Here is a 19,566-nt window from a genome sequence, read left to right as displayed (position 1 = left end):
CTGATTCCAGAATCTCCTTAGACTTGTAAAATGCTAATGGCCTAAAATATTTTCCTTCTCCTTTGGCCCTTTTTCAGAGGAGGGCCTATCTTTTACAACAGGCTCCTGAGGCCCTGGAAATTACTTTGCCTTATGCGAAAGTGAAGCCTTACAATCTGATGAAAATCTTGCAGACCACCACTGCTTCTCTGTAGCCCTTGATTCACTCTAATGAGGCTCTACTGGACCCTACAATGGCTGCTTTGGAGAAACCATTTTTGGGACCGGCCGTCCACAAGAAGATAGTTAGAAGCCACAGGCCTGCTCTTGGATACCTCCATGTGTTTTACTTTCCTTCCACCCATGATCAGAGTTTGGTGATTCAAATATTGTCTTCAAAGCTAAACCCCAGCACCTTTCCTTTGCCTCCCCACACAGGGAATCTAAGAACCACGATTCACTGAAAGAGAGAGTAATTTTTCTAGTTTATCAAAATAGTTTGTTAAGTTAGCACTACATGTAGGTAGTGCAAGGCGAGAGGTTGTGTAAGGAAAGTCATGTGTTAGAGAAAAGTCTATCAGGGAATGCTAACCAGAATTTTTTTTGATTAGGACTAAAACGGGTCTTTACCCTTAGGTTGTAAGTCTGTGGTTTCAAAGTCTGATAACACATCTGGGACAGCCAATGCTTAGCAGTAGGCTAAATGTGGGGATAATATATAATGGCACTTTATAATATTATCGTTTAGGTATTTCAAGTTAAAAGGAATCAAAGCTTTGCAAAGTAGATTCCATGCATCTATTGGCACCTGCTTTGTTTGTCAAACCTCGAGACGAGGCGCTCGATACTCGATTCCACGAATGCTACAAGCTAAGTGAAGGCGGAGACTCACGTTTGGAGTACCTCTGCATTCCTTTCCATCCCCAGGCGGCCGGTATGAGCAATCAGGCTGCTCCTGGGTAACACAACACAAGTGTCCAAGAGTGGAGTGGCAGCATATAGTGCAGCCCTGTTGAATCTGCCTAAACTGTTGTGGCAGTGAAACATGTCGGCATTGGCAATAGGTAATTGTATGCATGAATAGCTACCAGCCTTTTTATCCTAACAGCAGACATTCATATCTCTATGAATAAAGTTATTGAAGGGAATTGGATGCTGTGTTTTATGCACTAATTTATGTTTGTGTTTGTCACTGGCAGACGTTTTCTGCTTCCACTATTTGTTGCACGTTTTTGTTGTTTGTTTTGGACACTTTTTCTCCTTCTTTAAATGAGAATCGGATGACAACCGATGATGAGACAGGGACTTGTCTGGAAATTACATACCAGTTTCCCCGTTGGTGGTGTTTCCGTGAGGTGTCATTCGTTTCTCGCACATTTTTTCTAAGTAGAACTTGGTCCAACACTGAAGGTGTGGATACCTGGTACTGATTAGAGGTGTCAGACAGCATTTACATGGTGTTCTGTGCATCTGTCAAGGAATATTGGCCTTTTTAACTTGAATTTAGAAACCGATGGGCGAGGTGCAGTGAATTGTTTCCCTCAAGAGTATATTAAAAAGATAGAGGGGACTATAATATTTATCAGTACGCACAGACTGTTCTATTATTCTAGTAACTGACACAATTCACGTCCTGTGGACAGGGTCTTTTTGTTGTTGGTTTACCTGCTTTGTTTGTGTCTGTAAGATCTCTCCTTACCGTAGCTATAGTAACATGAGCGAGAAAAACATCTGAAAGGAATACGTTAGTTATAGATTCCTTACCTTGGAATTACCCCCAGGCGTCAGACTGGATCTGGAAAGTTTTTTCGTCAGCAGTACCTCTGCGTGTCGGAAGGTGGCGTTGGTCGGCTCCGCGTCCGTCGTTTGCGTAGTGGTCGCCAGGATGACGTTGCGGTAGCTACTTATACGCCGTCCTCGTTCACTGAAGTCAGTTCTTTTTTTTTTCCTCGCCAGCCAGCAGAGAGAGCAGTACCTCCAGTCACTTTTTGACTGACTTTGTCTCGACTTTTGTCGACTTCTTTTCTTGAGTCCATTGACTCCTGGTGCATGAGGGATACCTGGCTACAAGGCATGCGGTTCCTGAAACCAAATGATGTCGGTTACGGATCCACACCGTCTGCCTTTTTTGCCTGGAGGGTGACCACGACCCCAGGTCGTGCCCGACTGACGGTCGATGTCGCCGAAGGCTTTGCGGGAGCGGTCCCGAAAGCTGCTTGAGCCCGGCAGTCAGCTCCGCGCCATTCGAGATCCCGGACGCGAGGGAGGTTGAGGGACCGGTCGCGGAGGCATCACCACTCGTCCAAGTCTTCACACTCGGGGTTGGGTCGAAGAATCATTGTCACTCTTCGACTTTTCCCAGTTGGTCGGCTGAGGCGACAAGGGATGCGTGCGGTGCCCCTCCCATGGCTCCAAGCTCGGAGCCCGAGGAGTCGACTCCGGGCTTCCCTCCCTTCCCGGGACCCGGAGCGACTGCTGCCCAACTTCGTACGTTGTACGAAGGATTTGGGCGGCACGAACCAGCTAGCAGGCCTTCGGGCCCTTATGACTCAGGGCATGGATCTGGATTACCTCCAACGGCGCCGCTTCCACCGGCACCGCAGCCAACACCGGTCGTGTCCCTGGCCAGCGTCGACCCCGGCCTCCATCCCGAGGTTGACCCGGAGCCGGATCCAGCGCCGAGAGGGGTTTTTGTGCCACTATTCACTCCTGGGGTTCCTTTTTGGCCAGATTGGCAACCTGAGGATGAGGAGGATGACTGGGAGGGGTCAGGTGACCCTTTAACTGATCAGATGGAATCTGAGCAGGACTGGAGAGAGGAACTGGGGGATGCAAGTGGTCTTTACACCTCTCCTGACCTTGGTATGTTGTCTCCTCCTACAGTGGCTACGGAGGAGGGAGAGTTATACGCAGTGGTGTTGCGTAAGGTGGCAGAGGCACTCAACCTCGAGCTTCCTACTGTGGCGGTCAGGACTAACCTTCTGACAGAGGTGCTTCAGCCGGCAGTGAGCTCTTCGCAGCCCCTGCTGCCGTTTAATGAGGCCCTTAACGACGTCCTTTTGGGCATGTGGTCCAGACCCAACAATGGGGTACCCGCAGCTCATCTGCCCAGATCAGGGGTTCCAGTATTCCCCTATCTCCAAGACTGGCTGTTGAAGGCGGGCTGACCCCAGGCAGTCGACTTCCACCTCCAGACTACGGCCCGACCTCCTGCATTCACTGGGGTTCTCCATCAATGTGACAAAGTCACACCTGATCCCTTCTCAGAAGCTCCTCTTCATCAGAGCGGTTCTGTACATGACGCAGTTTCGGGTTTATCCTCCCGAACAGCGAGTCCGGGATATTCGGGCTATAATTCCGATCTTTCAGCCTCTATCCCGGGTTTCGGTCCAGATGACCCTGAGGCTGCTGGGCCTCATGGCCTCCTGCTTCCTGCTGGTCGATCATGCCAGATGGAATAAACAGGCTCTTCAGTGGGACCTGAATTTCCAGTGTGCGCAGCATCAGGGGAATCTGTCCTATTGCATCCAGATCTCGGAGGGCACTGCTCGACAGTTGCAGTGGTGGCTCACAAACCAGGATTGGGTCAACGGCAGAACCCTCGCCCTTCTCCAACCAGAGCACAGTAGTGACGGACGCATCCCTTCTGGGATGGGGCAGCTACATGGGAGAGGCGGAGATCAGAGGCCTCTGGTCTCCGGCGGAGTCCGGGCTCCACATCAACCTTCTGGAGCTTCGGGCGATTCGTCTTGCACTCAAGGCATTCCTTCCCTTTGTCTGGTGAAGAGTAGTGCAGGTGTTCACGCACAACACCACCGCCATGTGGTACGGCAAAAAACGGGGCGGGGTGGGTTTGTGGACCCTATGTCAGTAGGCCCTCCGCCTCTGGACATGGCTGGAACATCAGGGCATATCCCTGGTGGCTCAACACCTGGCATAGTCCCTGAACGCCTGGGAGGACAAACTTAGCCGCAGGTGCATGATGGATAACAAATGGGGTCTTCACTCGGAGGTGGTGCAAGTTCTCTTTCAACAGTGGGGAGAGCCGTGGTTAGATCTATTCGCGACCAAAGAGAATGCGCAATGTCAGCAATTCTGGAGTTGGAATTTCCAAGGCGGCACTCGCTAGGCAACGCTTTTCATCGTGAGTGGAGTTGCGGTCTGCTGTACACCTTTGCGCCTATACCACTTCTGCCTAGAGTGCTGAAGAAGATCATGCGCGAGTGGGCCCAAGTCATTCTTGTGGCTCCGGATTGGGCACGAAGAGTCTGGTATCCCGAGCTGCTGAATATGGCCATCGATCCTCCGATCAGACTGCCTCTTCAGGAGGCTCTTTTGTCGGAGCAGCAGGGGACGGTTCTCCACCCAAACCTGCCTAGCCCCCACCTCCTTGCGTGGAGATTGAGAGGCAGCAGTTGACGTCTTTTGACTTGCCACCCAAAGTTTGCGATGTAATCTTGGCAGCCAGGCGTCCCTCCACTAAGACGGTATACGCTTGCCAGTGGAACAAGTTTGTAGCACGGTGCACAGCAAAGGCTGTGGATCCTCTTTCTGCCCCTCTTTCTGAAGTTCTCTTGTTCCTTCTTTCTTTAGCCCAGAAGGGCTCTGCTCTGGGCACTATCAAAGGCTATCTTTCGGCCATCTCTGCCTTTCTTCGACTTCCCGATTAGTCATCTCTTTTCAAGTCCGCGGTTGTTAGTCGTTTCTTGAAAGGCATAACTCATCTCTTTCCTTCTATTCTCTTCATTATGCCTTAGTGGGACTTGAATCTGGTCTATTTGATGTGCATTCCCTTTGAGCACCTTCACAACTGTCCTCTAAGACTTTTAACTCTTAAGACTGCATTCCTGGTGGCCATCACTTCTGCCAGAAGAGTGAGTGAGCTCCAGGCTCTTTCGTCCAAACCTCCTTTCCTGTCTTTCCATCCGGACAAGGTGGTTCTCAGGACCCGTCCACCCTTCCTTTCTAAGGTTGTCACTGCCTTTCACATCGGGCAGACCATCACTTTGCCCACCTTCTTTCTGCCTCCACATCCTTCGAAAGAGGAAGAGAGGCTCCACCGTCTGGACCCAAAATGTGCGCTTTCTTTCTATCTGGATCGCACAACACAGTTCTGGGTGGATGACAAACTCTTTGTTGGCTACTTGGGAGCCAAGAAAGGTCGGGCCGTACACAAGTAAACCATTTCTCGTTGGGTCGTTTTTCGTATTAAATCGTGCTATTCTCTGGCTAAAATGGTGCCCCCAGTGGGGCTTCACGCCCATTCCACTAGGGCGACGGCAGCCACTACTGCCTTTAGAATAGGAGTTCCTCTACATGACATCTGTCAGGCAGCTACGTGGGCATCACTACACACGTTTACGAAACACTACTGTCTGGACAGCCAAGTCCGGAGAGACGGCTTCTTTGGCCGTTCTGTTCTCCAGAACTTTCTGCTGTGATCTTGGTTTGCAGCCCCACCACCGGGGTTGGTATTGCTGGATGACTATTCTAAGGTAAGGAATCTATAACCAATGTGTTTCTTTCAGATAATCAAGTTACTTACTTTCGGTAACAATATACCTGTAAGAAACATTAGTTAGTTATTGATTCCTTACCGCCGCACCCATCCTCCCCATTTTGCGAACTGATTTCTAGGGTTAAGGATATCCTTTCAGGGCCCTAGTTTTGCGCACCAGTGGTCAGTGTCTTGCATGGCTCTGCGTTTCTGGCGCAGAAAGTTGTGTATAGAACAGATGTCAACGCGCGAGGGCTGCGTCTAAGTGGCTACCGTGACGTCATCCCGGCGACCACGATGCCAATGACTGACGCGCAGACGACCGATGCCACCTTCCGACGCGCAGAGGTGCTGCTGACGAAAAAACTTTACGGATCCAGTCTGGTGCTTGGGGAACTTCTAAGGTAAGGAATCTATAACTAACTAATGTGTCTTACAGATATATTGTTACCTAAGGTAAGTAACTTGTTCATCAAGCTGCTAGTCACATACATGTAAAGACCAAATATGCAGTAGTTTTAAAGAAGGATTCCCAACCTGGTGTACTAGTGGATGGGATACAGTACTAAAATGAGTGAGGTCGTACATGTGCGCAGCAACACAAATGTATTGTTTGTTCCAGTCTCTATTAGTCTCAGTACTCGAGGGATGGTTACTGTCTCATGTGGTCTGGTAAATTACAATATTGAGTCTCACTTTTGCAGTGGATAGCAGTTTGCATTTTACACAGTTGTCTAAACAGGATGAATAAGATAGCTTCATGGCATGTTTCTACCATTGTTTATTTTTATAGTTTGGTTTTTGTGATTATGTATATTTCACTGATATTTTAAAGCTTTGAAAATGTCCCCGGCTGGCATGCCACGGTGGAGCAAAACACATAAAGGCTGTGGCTCTTATGATACAAAGTAAGGGGAGTAAAATATTATCATCAAACATCTCTGATTCTCTATCTAATTACTGAACAACATCTGACAAATGTTCACCTCTGGTTAACTTTATAAAAAAGTTATTTTATAACTTGATATCCATGAGATGGATTATAAATTAAAGGTGTACGCATCCTCAAAAACAAGAAAATCTTTATTTTGTGGGGCTGGGCTAATGTCTGCAAGGGTGTACACACACAGACATATAATCATACACTCGTACACTTTTTTTACAATAACTGGATCGGCAGACCCCCCACTTATCTTTCATCACTGCTAGGGAATCCAGAAAGCATTACACCTTGAGCTGCAAAGTATTTGCCTCTGGCAGCTTGGCTCTCCATTCAGCTTATTCCCCCCTTCTTTTAGGCCAATACTTCCATACCTTAGGGGAACCAGAAAAATGTGTGATTGTCAGCCTACCACACCATTTAAAGATGCCATTTTCTGAGCTGTGAATGATGGCCTACGTGATTCAAAACAGATCATGTAGTGTGGATTCACTCTGAGGACATTGTTGCTCAGTGTGTGTGTACAGCTGTCATGCTGTTTAGGCATGCCTTGATCTATTCATAAAGCTTTCGAAATATGTCCAGGCTATACTAGTGGACATGCCATTTGACACTGAATATCTCTTCAGAGACCAGATCAAGTCTGCCTTTGAACGTTTCAAGAACAGAAGGTCTATGGCTCACACAGAAGGCCTGGCCTCCTTTGTATTGTTAATTTAGCTAGCGTTATCAGACTTTTTGACGTTATTCCAAAGCTGTGTAGTCCTGCCCAAAGTAGCCATCCCAGCCTGTCCAAATGCCACTGTATCACAACTTTCAAGGCTGGGGGCGATCCAGAGTGTATCCCCACCTACAGCAGCAGATCCAGTCCTCACTAGCCTCTCTGGCCTCTGCCACATCCAACACCTTCTGCTTTAAACCCTTATTAACATTACCTTCTAGTTTAGGGCCTCACTTTTTGTGGCTGGTGATCACAACAGATCACTGGATGACCGTGCTGATCCACTGGCGCTATCTCTTACCTTCCTATCCTCACCCCCAGACCATGCCCCTACCTTCAAAACATGCTCTCTAGCTAATCCCCCAAACCTGAAAGTAGATGTCGTTGCTTTGCTAGACGAATGGAAATAAAAATGCCGTGTCTCAAAGAGAAGGGCACATGATTTCACTCCTCTTTACTTCTCAATCCTCAGAAAGTCTGTTGAGGGAGGCCTGTCCTAGATCCAGCCTTCTGAAGCTGCTCTTCATGCACAGAAAGTTAAAGATACTCTTTCTGAGTCACGTCCTTTTTTTCCCTAGACCTCGAGAATGGCCAATTTCAATTCTTGCCACCCACAAGAGCTACTTGATGTTACCAGTGGGGTCCAACACATTCAGTCTGAGACTGATGACAGTCCCATTAGTCTTTACAAAGGTGCTGAGATTTGTGGTATCTTCACAGAGGGAGCCAGGGCATCCATGTATTTCCCGTACTTGGACAACTGGCTGGTGAAGGCAGAGTTCCAGATGTTAGTCAGCAAACTTCTCCAGTAGATGGTAGCTCTTTTACACATCTTGGGCTTCATCATCAATGTCAAGAAGTCTGACCTCTCTCGCCCACAGAGACTGTCATTAATGGCGCTGTGCTGAATTCAACCCTTATGTAGGCCTTTCCTTCTCCTTAGAGGATTGTGTCTATTGTAACAATGATTTTGAAGTGTGTGATTGAAGCTTGAATCCCTGTCATGCAGGTTTTGTGCTTGCTGGGCCTCATGGCCTTGTGAAGTCTGAGGCCTGTCATACAATGTGGCAGATGAGAGCACTCCAAATGTGTCTGAGGGGAAAGTGCTACAAAACCAAGGAAGTCTCCTGGCTCATGCGTGGATCTTCCATTCAGTACATCAGGATCTGCATTGGTGTATGGACCCCATCTGCCTTGTGGAGCAAGGGGGTCACCAATTTCAGCCCTTGGCAGGCCTAGGCTAACCTGGTCACATATACCTCTTTTCTAGGCTGGAATGCTTGTTTCAGTAATATAATGGCACTGGCCTTTGGTCTATGTCTGAGCAATGCATGTACCTAAATGTGTTAGACCTGTGGCGATCCATCTCGAACTGAAGGCCTTTTTCTCTTCCATCTCAGGGTACACCATCCAGATTATGTGGGACAACATCACTACTGTAGTGAGCCCTGTTTTGTGAGGCGATTTGCCAATGAGCAGGGACTGGGAGTATTCCCAAAGGTGTTCGTTCTTGCATGCTCCCTGAATATGAGAGTGAATGCCATCTCTCACTACAGAAACATGAGTGGGAGCTATACCCCGGGGGTCATAGAGACGATCTTCTCCGCGCAGGGGGCTCCCTTTTTGGATCACTTTGACGTGGCCCAAAGAAGGAAATCTACTCACTTTTGTGTCATACACTTCCTACCAGATGGTTCCCTGGGGAATGTCTTCAAATTCAACAGACCTCTCAGTTTATCCGTCCTTGACAGTTTTCTACGCAGATAAGTTGGTCTGTCTCACTAGTGCATCCTATTTACCCAAATTATTTTCAGCATTTTATATTTGTCAGCCTATTACCCTTCCATCTTTCTTCCTTCCTCTGCATCCAAACTAAGGGTCCGATTACAACTTTGGCGGAGCAACGCCGGGTCCGCACTGCTAAAGCAATGGTAAGGCTGCCCGTCAAATCAGGAATTTCCTCCTGTCTTATAGGTTTTTTTTGGGCGGTCCCAGGGCAGTGTCTCTAAAAACGTGCTTCGCAATGGGGACGACAAAATCAGTTCCTGCACGCCATAGACTGAAAAGTCAATGCCATGCATGAACTGGTGTGCATGCACCGAGGGCGGAACATGTTGTGCCCCCCTTTGTGCATCTATAGGGGGCAAAGGCACCTAGGTGCCATGTAGGCCCCCTCTGTAACCTCTCTGCCACCGTTTTCATTTAGGAGGAATCGCCATGAAAACCCTGGCGGAGAGGAAACTTCTAATATGCATGGGGACACCGCGATGCTCCTTCCAAGCATAATGATGCCTCTACACCACCGCAACACCGCCAGGGAATAAGTGGTGGTTTCCTGGCAGCTGTGTCGGTCCAACAGCCCGACTGATAATGGGGCACTCGAGAGACCGCAACTGCCACGCCCCAATGAGTCTGGTGGTCCATGGCCCCAAGTAGGAGACACACCTGCATAAACTTCCTTAGTTAACCAGCACAATCTAATGCCCAGGGTGGTATTGCTTTGCACTCATTAAGGTGAGGAATATATGAGAAGATGTATTTAACCCCTTCCACGCTCATGACGAGCTGGGCTCGTCATGTGGTAGCCTCCTCGCACGCTCATGACGAGCCCAGCTCGTCATGTAAAGTGCGTTTTTAAAAATCTCAGCGTGCGAGCGGAATTCCGCCCGCACGCATGCGGTTAATCAAACAAAACAGTTACTTACATTTGGTAATTATATTTTTGGTGTATACACAATTTTGCTTCAGACCCCTCAACACCATTCCTCCTCCTCCACGAGCTAATTCTGTAAAATAGAAGATCTCAAGGTATATAAACATGTTTGGGGCTCTCTTAGCTCTCTCAGTTCCTCATCTCCTGCCTCAAAGGGTGTGAAACAAATATTGGGAGGTGATGTCAGAGCACTGGTTTGCACCCAATTATTTGTGGCAACTTCACCAAGCAGTGTTGGAAAGTCTTTGCTGGGGGAAACGTTTTCTGGGCCAGTTTGAAGGCTGTTAAAAGTATTCTGTAGGAAAATTTTATATCCACCCAGAGTATTGTTACAGAAAGTAAGTAACTGTTTCAGGTGTTCTGAAAAAGTATTTTAATATGTGTATTTAATTGATATTTTTAGGGTATACTTCTCAATTGGACAAAAGGCTTCAAAGCAACAGACTGTGAAGGAGAAGATGTGGTTTATATGCTAAGAGAAGGAATCAAAAGGAGAGAGGTGATAACGCAATATGTATTTGACTGTTTGCATTCTCTTTATCATTTATTGCTACAAGATGATTTTTTTTAAAACACACAAAAAGATCTACTTTTCTTGAGTACTTGGGAGATTAATGAATGATTAAAAAATAAAATATATTCGGCAGTGTCTCTTCACAATACTTGCAGATGTGATGCCAATGTTTTATATTTTCTGAAGGCCATTGTGCTATTTAGGTGAATTGGGCTTTAAAAGTTGTCACCATGCTCGAAAAGTCAGTTCTCATTGTGGAAATCTTTTACCTGTCTTTGTCTTTTTTCAGAACGTATTTTCTTTGTCCGTTGAGCACACGGTGAGGTTGTTTCATACCCATTATTATGAAGTCTGTAGTCTTATTTTTTAGATATATATTGTACTTGGCTTTGGCAAGTAGATAATGCTACTGCACAACCCTCAATGATGGTACATTTACATTTTAAGAATAGAGTTGATCTGTCGGTTAAGGAATATCAATTGTTTGATTCAAATGGAGTAGTCTTAAGTTATTACTCTGTTGCAAATATTGTGCTGCTAATCTGTGCATGTGAGTTCACAGTGAGCCATTTGAACTACAGCTAGTACTTAGTTTGTAAAGAGATACAAAAATAAGTGCAGGTTCCTAACATTTTTCTTGGAAGTCCACTGCCCACTTCCACCACCCATGGGGCCCATTTGCACCATTGACACAGGCAGTGGTTATTTGTAAACAACAAATAAGCAAATAATAAGAGCAGGAGTATAAGGTTTTACTTATAAGCCTATTACAGGTACCGGCAGTGGTTCCTGCATTCCAAAGCTGTCTCGTCTTGAATAAACCTTACACCTCTTTATTTCACCATTCCACATTTTCTTTTATCTCATTTTTGCAGGTCCTTTTTTAACACCTTTTTTCTCTGTTGTTCACGGTCTCCTATCTTTTGCTTCCTCCTTTAAAAAAAATTGGCCACTCCCTCTTGCTCTAGATCAAAGTCTAATGATGAATAAAACATTTTGGTCCTTCCAACATAAGTGGATCCCATGCTCACTGTGCCACTGGAATAAAGCTTTACCCAACTGAAGAGACTGAAACAGGTCTTGGGTTGTGTGCGTTTGGTTTGGAGAGGACCTAGCTTGGCATTTTGGGCTGGATTGTTCCTATTGGAACAGGACCAATGTTGATTTGCATATGGCTGTGTCTAATCTAAAGTGGCAAATAAATTATGTACTGGGATGCAATTTGAGTAATTACCAGTGGCTGGGATCAATTTAAGCGTTCCATCCATACATTTTGGTAGTCATCTGTGCAATGCTCTAAGTGCAACAGGTATATCCGGTCTGGACAAACTGTTGCACTTATGGCGTTGCACGGATGCTCCCATGCTCACTATTCCACTATAACCAAGCTGAACCTGACTGATGAGGCCCAACTAGATTGTAAATGGTCTTGGGTTACCTGTTTTCCATTTCGGAGAGGACCTTGCTGGGCAGTCTGATTAGGCTGTCCTTATTGGAATAGGACCATGGCTGATTTTCAAATGGCTAGATCTTATCTGAGGTGGCATGATGGACAAAAATAAATAATGGAATGCAACCTAAGAAATTACTAGTGACTGAGAATAATTCAAGCTTTTCATCCATTACTTTTTTGTATTTCTCAGTGTGACGCCCTCAGTACAGCAGGTGTGTCCAGACGAGTGTCCAAGGCTCATTGTGCCACTAGAAGCAATTTGCACCTGACTGAACAGGCCCAACTAGTCCAAACCGAGTCCTGGGTTGCTTGCGTTTGGGGATCAGAGATGACCTGGCTTGACAGTTTGGGCTGGACTTTTCCTGTTGGAGCAAGACCTAAGCTTATTTGCGAATGGCCAATGGAGTCAATCTACACTTCACTGAAGAAGCCCAACTAGGCCAAAACTGGTCATGGATTGCTTGTGTTCTGGTTCGGAGAGGACCTAGCTTGGCTGTTAGGGCTGGACTCTTGCACTGAATACAGGCCTCTAAACGTGGCGATGGGGAGTGGTGTGATGTATTCCTATAGGTTCTGAATCGATCCCCCTATTCCTGACCCTATTCTGGTTAAACAAACCAACAAGTTAACTAGCAGTCAGCCCATGAGGCAGAAAACCCCCATGATGCAGATACCGTTATCTGACGGTCACACTACGGCACAGGAACGTGTTATCTGATTAGGTCATAACGCTTGCGATCTAATTAGACAAGCGATATTCCTCCAGCCCCTGATAAGGCATACGGAGTTCTCATAACAAATCAAACCTATGACAACCTGGGCAAAACCCTGCGGCCATTGTTTTGATTTCACCGAGAACTTCAGTAAAAGAATGTGCTAACGAGCAAGTCGTATGACATCCTTATTGACGTATCTATGTCCATCCTTACGTCAATCTCGGCACCTTAAAGGTATAAATATTACCGATATTGCCCTATGCAAACACACGCGTGGTGACGAGACGGAGCAGCCATACTTGCCGAAGCGAAGAGCAGAGCAGACCCCGCTGGCGCAGCCCCGCCTTCCTGACGCGCTGAGAGAAGCTGCTTTCTCCTGCCGAGAAATCCAGCACCGGCGTTTCTGGGTAGCCTTCGCAGGCAGCCTGGAATATCGAGACCAGAGACGAGAGATACCATCCCTCATTCAACCTAGATTCCAGGTACAGAACTGAATAACCCCTCACAGAGAATTCTTTAGTTATTCACTTGGCAAAAACAAACTTAACTTAAACTGTAACTTTCTATTCCCGCCCACGTATTAGACTTCGGTCAGGTACACGGGGTAGGCGTATTTAGAAACACCAGTTGAGTACGTTTAGTCAAATGTATATGTGTATGTAATATATTTTATTCATTTTAAACATCTTATGGCTTAGAAACCATATCAATGTTTTTACAGTATTATTTTATACTATTGCTTTTAATGTATGCACTTTACTTAACTATAAGTATTGCAATAATATCGATCCATTTCTCTTGTATGAGAAAAGAGACTGATCAATAAATAACACCTTTTTATTGAACACGCCCGTCTCTTCCTTTTCTCTACAATCTGATGAGACTAAGAAGGCACGTACTGACTGAGTAAAATAAATTGCCTTTTGTTCACACGACTCTCGAGATATACTCTTGATTAGGGGAGAGCAAAGTTGTCATGTTCTATGGTTGTCAGAAACTAAATCCCTTCTTATCTAATCAGGGAAGTTAAGTCCTCCTTGAACATTCGAGAAAGTTTCTAGTGAACTCTGAGCTAAGCTGGCAAACCCAAAACTTTAAGTCTAGTATCGACAGTAGTAGACCGAGTTAACGTCTGGTCTAGGCCTTTACTGCTGTAGGTATTATTCCAATGCGCAGAGCCTATTGGGATGATAGGAACTACACTACATGGCGCCCAACGCGTTTGGAAAGGGCGATAAAACTAACGTAAGACATTTAGAGTAACTCAGTCGTGCTTTCTCATTCAGACCCCTTTTCCCAAATACTCCAAAGACGTCTGGAGTGGGTGAAAGGTTATATCCGCCAGACCTCGCAGGAGGGAACTCCTATGTATGGTTCTTGGTACAAGTCAACGTTGAAGGATACACGGTTCCAAAATATTGTGCATCTAATCTTTGTTTCCATAAGAAACATGATCTGCAAACAAAAGAAAAAACCTTTTGGACAGTAAAATGTCAGACAATGAGGATGAAAGAGAGGCAGTTAGATTAGCAACTGAACTCGCAGCAGCTGATGCTACCATGCAGGCAGCAGACGAGGATATAATACTCATCCCGGTCATTAAAAGGAAATCTATAACCATAAAACTTATAGAAAATGGACTGACACCTAGAGGTGGTACAGTCATATTCGTAATTGAGGCACACGAATATCGGCAGACAGAGGTATACTATTCATGGATAAATTTTCCAGCAGCAAATCCTGTAACAAAGTACTTCCACTATTACAAAATAGAGGAACCTCCTGAAAATTACACTCCTTTTGAGGAGGTGGAAGTACCACTCAAATTTCAAGAGCATTTGCTCTTATTTGATGGCGCCCTAAAACACAATAATCACATCACCAGGCTCGGTCCTTTAGGTAGACCAGGAGCAACGTGGCCGGTCCTAGCCGGATACACACCACATCCAGACATCGATGGGATGTCTGCACCAAACCTTTTAACACAGCTAAAACAATTAATAAAAATACATAGACAATTAGTCCAGTATGTGATGCGGACTTCAACAATTCAGCCAGCGATTAAACTCCCACAGCTGACCCCTCACCAGGGGAACACAAATAAAATTACACCACAGAACATCCAGTCCTGCCTAGGTAAAGTACCGGCTAAACGGGAACAAATACCATTCTGGCTAGCGCAGAAAATCACCCAAATAGAGGCGGTGTTTCCAGACACCACCCCGCTAGAAAAGCACAGGATTCTGACTATCTGTCTTCCAATGGGAATCGCACCACACATTGAGGACTGTGACACTTGGGGTACAGTCTTTGCTTCCATCTACACAAAAACGCACGGTGTTCCATCCATTTCGGTAATACAAGATGTGCTAAAACAAATTCAAGATGAATATGGTCCTGAACCCGCTTTAACTCTTGGTATGAAATTACTAAAAGACTTTAAGCAGGTCTCGGCTATATTATTAGCCAACATAAAAGGTGAAGCAGCAAACGTGGCGATCCGCCAGAGGTTAAAAGAGACAGATATAGCAGACCAACCAGCTGAAATTGCCAGAATCGTAGAAAAATCCTATGAGGAACTAGGTAGAGATAGTTTAGGTGGAATACCAGTAAAACCGCAACTAATTGAAAGTCCTGAAAAAATATTTTTTAATAATAATTCTACATCACCAAAAAAGAACTGGGATGGAAACAAACAATCCAATCCTAAAGAAAAGAAATTCCAGTCCCGAGGAAGGTCTCCTAGGCGAAGAGAAAAATCTCCGAACCAAAGACACAGGTCACCTCAGAGTGACCCCTCTGGGAAAAGATATAACCTTAGAAATAGGGATAATATTAAAAAGCCTGATAGATATCAAGACATTGATACACGTCCCTCTCAATCTTTTCAGACTTCCTCGCAGAAATCGGAAAGAAGAGGACGATCAGAACAAAGAGAAGAGCACACCAAGTCCAAAGACAAGGAACCTGCTCAGCTAAAAAAGAAATTACAATTTCCAAAAAAGAAGGTAGCCAGTATCAAGGTAGTTAACAATGCCGAGAATACTGAGGACACAACTGAAAAACGGAGAATGGGCTCAGACAATGCTAGACAGCGCAGCAGAAGTGAGCATAGCTCGCAAAGTCCTTATGAATCATCTGGAGACAGTGGACACGAATGAATATCTTCAAGTGGAAACTGCGGACACCAGAGTTAGCAAACCTCACAAAATATACGAAATAACATTGCGTAGAGAGGGAGATAAGACTAGGAAAATAAGGGGACTATTTTGGGATAATCTCTCCAAGGGCTATGATATCCTTCTAGCTGAAAAAGACTGGCCACCAGAGTTTGTCAGGGAGTGCCCTCATGGCGAAGAAGTAATTATGCCTGCCTTCTCAAATCATATCCCAATTCATAAAAAATACACACTTGCCAGAAAGTGGGCAGTAGCTCTAGCTCCTGCTTTATATAAAAATCACGTGGGATGGGATGAGGACTCTCCTCCTCACAAAATCCAGTTAAAATCACAACCTACTGCACAAAGGCAGTACCCAATTAAGCAAGAAGCTAAAAAACAGGTAAATGAAATACTAGATCAGCTAGAATACCAGGGGGTGATTGAAACTTGCACCTCACAAATGAACAACCCTTTGTTTCCGGTCTCCAAACCAGACAATTCATATCGTCTAGTTTTGGATTACCGACACCTTAACACATGTTGCAAAACTTTTGCAGTGCAAAACTCACATAGTGCTGCACTAATGAATAACATAGTGCACAAAAAATACAAAACAACATTAGACATCTCTAATGGATTCTTTTGTCAAAACATAGCACCAGAGAGCAGATATTTAACTGCATTCTCAATAAATGGCACTCAAAAACAATTCTGTCGGTTAGCCCAGGGTTACAAGAACAGCCCAGGAGTATTCTCAGCGAGAGTAACAGAATTACTACAAATATATGATGATGAAGCATTATCTTATGTCGATGACATTTACTTAACAGATGATGACTTGGAGACTCACTTGAAAAGAGTGAACACCATAATACTTGGGTTCGCTGCAGAGGGTTACAAATTCAACTTTAAAAAATCCAGAATTGCCCATCTGACAGTCCTGTTCGTAGGATATGAATTATCAAGTGTAGCCTGGCTTACAATCTTCCAGAACTAGAAGAATTAAAAAATCTAGAATATGAAAAAACATATCCTCTGCCAATCGATATTCTGCCTTTACGACATTACGCCTGTGTAATTTATACAGACGGACATGCTCAACCCCCCGTTTGGGGCGAACAGGCATACAACCCCACATGTGGGATTACAAAAGAAGTGTGGCGCGGGGGTAAACTAAAACCTCTATTAACAAAAACACACTCAGTAGAAACTAATTCAGAACAACAAACTGAAATATTAGCTTTGAAAATGGCGCTAGATAATGCGGATCGCGAATTCCCGACACTTATAGTGTCAGATTCATATTACTGCGTCAAATCATATAACAAGGATTTGCAGACATGGATTCGAAACGGTTACAAAGATGACACAGATGCACCAATAAAGCAGAAACTGCTCTGGGAACAAATAGCTCTTTTACAAAAAGAACTACCAAAGACTCACGTGACACACTCACTGAGTCATCAGCGTGATGGCGTTCACGTTGCAGGGAATTCATTGGCTGAGACAGCCACAGCGGCAGCCACTAAATCGGCTCCCGTAGATCGAAAAAAGCGTACATTAAAATACATTGACGGTGAAACAGTGCTGGCAGTGAAAACGTCATCAAAAGGCGACTGCTCAGCGTTACCGATCAACTATCCACTCAATTATACATACATAATCGATGCAAACTCCGTCCCTTTTGCTCGAATCCCTGGAGTGGGGGATAGGGTGATTCCAAACATGGACAGGAGAAATTTGTTAATCGCAGACGCACATATGGGCGAGGGTCTCAGACACCTCAAACTAAAAGATTCTCTGGAAGAATTACAATCACGGTACTGGTGGCCAGGCATGAGCCTGCGTCACACCATGTTTGTAAAAAACTGCCCAAACTGCAACAGAGATCGCAGTGGGGAGAGAAACAGTTTAATACCTCGTCGGTTTACTCCAGGAAAAATCAGGAGTAAAAAGGAAGGGTTGCGATTAACATATACAGGCTAGTTCCACTTATAATGTAGATCACCAGCACTCGGCTGACGTCTGGACTGTTATACAAAGATTTGCGAGTCTAAATGGCATATACGCTAAGAGCATGCTACGTTTGACCATTGTCTTCACTCTAGCCCAACAGCCTGAGGGGAAACATGACCAAATGAGCATAGCCCAGCGGGAATCTTCTCACTTCCTTCCTGAGGGTACGGGATGGTGTAAAGAAAAAACCAAGGCATAAAGCAATCTATAGCGGAAAGGATATTAGGTTCGGGAGCTGGGTGGGTCAAACATCTAATAAGTGTCCAACGTAGTCTAAATAACTTGCCAAGAAATTCTCTGAAGGGATTCAGTGCGTACGAATTATTATTTGGAACTAGGATGTTGATCTCTGACATTGATAGTCAGACTTCAGTGGTAGAAGAAAAAAGCTTTGATATCAAAGACCGTTTGGCTATTTTGCAGGACTTAAACAAAACAAGAAAAGACCTGAGCAACATAAAGTTGAAACAACAGCCAACAACCACTGAAGAACCACCACCTGTCCCAGCAAGACCTGTCTGGATTCCAAAAGTCGGGGATCTAGTCAGGGAAAAGATCGCGGTAAAGAAGGAATTTGGGCCTTCTTATAGAAAAGCAGTTCCTGTCTTGTCTGTCAACGGGACAAGATCAGTTGTACTACCGCCACTTGCTGGAAAAAAGGAGAACCGAGTTGTATCCATCGACCTGGTAAAACCACAACATGTGGCCGATAACAAACAGTAGGCCAAGTGGACTCCCAATAAGTAGCAGAACACCAAGGTTTGCTACCAGTACAGAGGTCCTAACGAAGAGGCTCATCACATTCGAAACGCCTACAGAAGAACAACAAGGACTATGCAACAATGCAATAGAACTCAGACCTCTGAAAACCCAAATAAAAACATTTAGCAGAGACACACCAATCTATAATGAAGTACCAAGTGAAAATGCAAGAAACAGTAATCCTGAAGCAATTGGAACAATTGACAGAACAGCATCCGGCTACTTCATAAACTTCGATGATTCCTCTGAAGGCTTCAGTGAATCAAAGACACAGCCATCATCAAAAACCTTTAAAGATAAAGCAAAAGAACTTTTGAAACAACTGAAAGAAACATATCTGATTTCCCCATGGATTGAATTTTGGGTGGGTTTTGGTGCATTTATCCTCATACTTTGGCTCATCATGATACTAACTTTGGGACGCTTCATTGAGGGAAAATATGCAAAAATTGACACAGCAAGTCAGAAAATCAACTTGATCCTTAAACCACACACATCTTCACACATCGAGAAAAGAGAACTTTCTTCAGTCAACTTCACAGCCAATCCGATACCGGGTGGGGTAGCCTGGGACAACACTGACTATGAAATTTATGGTCCGGTCGAAAACCTGAAATATCCACACCAAATTAAGATCTCCTTGAGTGACTTTGTAAAACCAAGCTCATTTGCTGATGATTGGGACTTCGAAAGCATTAATAATATGATGTCTGACTTAGTAATGTCTGCTAAATTTACCAAACATGATTATTTGCAGGGTTCTACAAATTATGATAGTATGTACTGTTATAACCACTATGGTAACCATTTTTTACATAGATCTGCACAACCTAGAAATGTTTTAAATTATAATCAATGGGAACATTGTGCAACCCCTCCAAAAGGAAGCTCAAGGACCTTCTATGACAAATATTCATACTTTTCAGGTTTTAACACAAGTAATTCTGAAGCATTCTATTTTAAACTGTCAAACAAGACAGGGACAAAGACCATGATAACCAACACAAAATTGATATATTCAGACTCATTTTTTGAACAAATGAATACTTTTGGTTTTGATTATTGGGACAAAAATGTTGAATTGAAAAGTGTTT

At 44.8% G+C, this 19,566-nt stretch overlaps 1 protein-coding gene across 3 annotated transcripts in view; it reads left to right on the top strand.

Moving 5' to 3' along the window:
• Nucleotides 1-19,566, top strand: part of LOC144754887 (hexokinase-1) — a 1,510,469-nt gene that overhangs the window by 1,144,997 nt on the left and 345,906 nt on the right. For 2 of the 3 annotated variants that reach the window (XM_078643208.1, XM_078643210.1), the window contains one exon: nt 10,254-10,349. The exons of the other annotated variant lie outside the window; for it this stretch is intronic. In XM_078643208.1, the coding sequence (XP_078499334.1) occupies nt 10,254-10,349 (96 nt within the window). The remainder of the gene's footprint in view (nt 1-10,253; nt 10,350-19,566) is intronic. 3 annotated transcript variants of the gene reach the window in all.

Source organism: Lissotriton helveticus, chromosome 5_1 (genome assembly GCF_964261635.1).
Source record: "Lissotriton helveticus chromosome 5_1, aLisHel1.1, whole genome shotgun sequence".
In the NCBI taxonomy this organism is placed as follows: Eukaryota; Metazoa; Chordata; class Amphibia; order Caudata; family Salamandridae; genus Lissotriton; species Lissotriton helveticus.
Note: the sequence above shows the minus strand (reverse complement) of the source record. Positions and strands in the feature narration are given on the sequence as shown.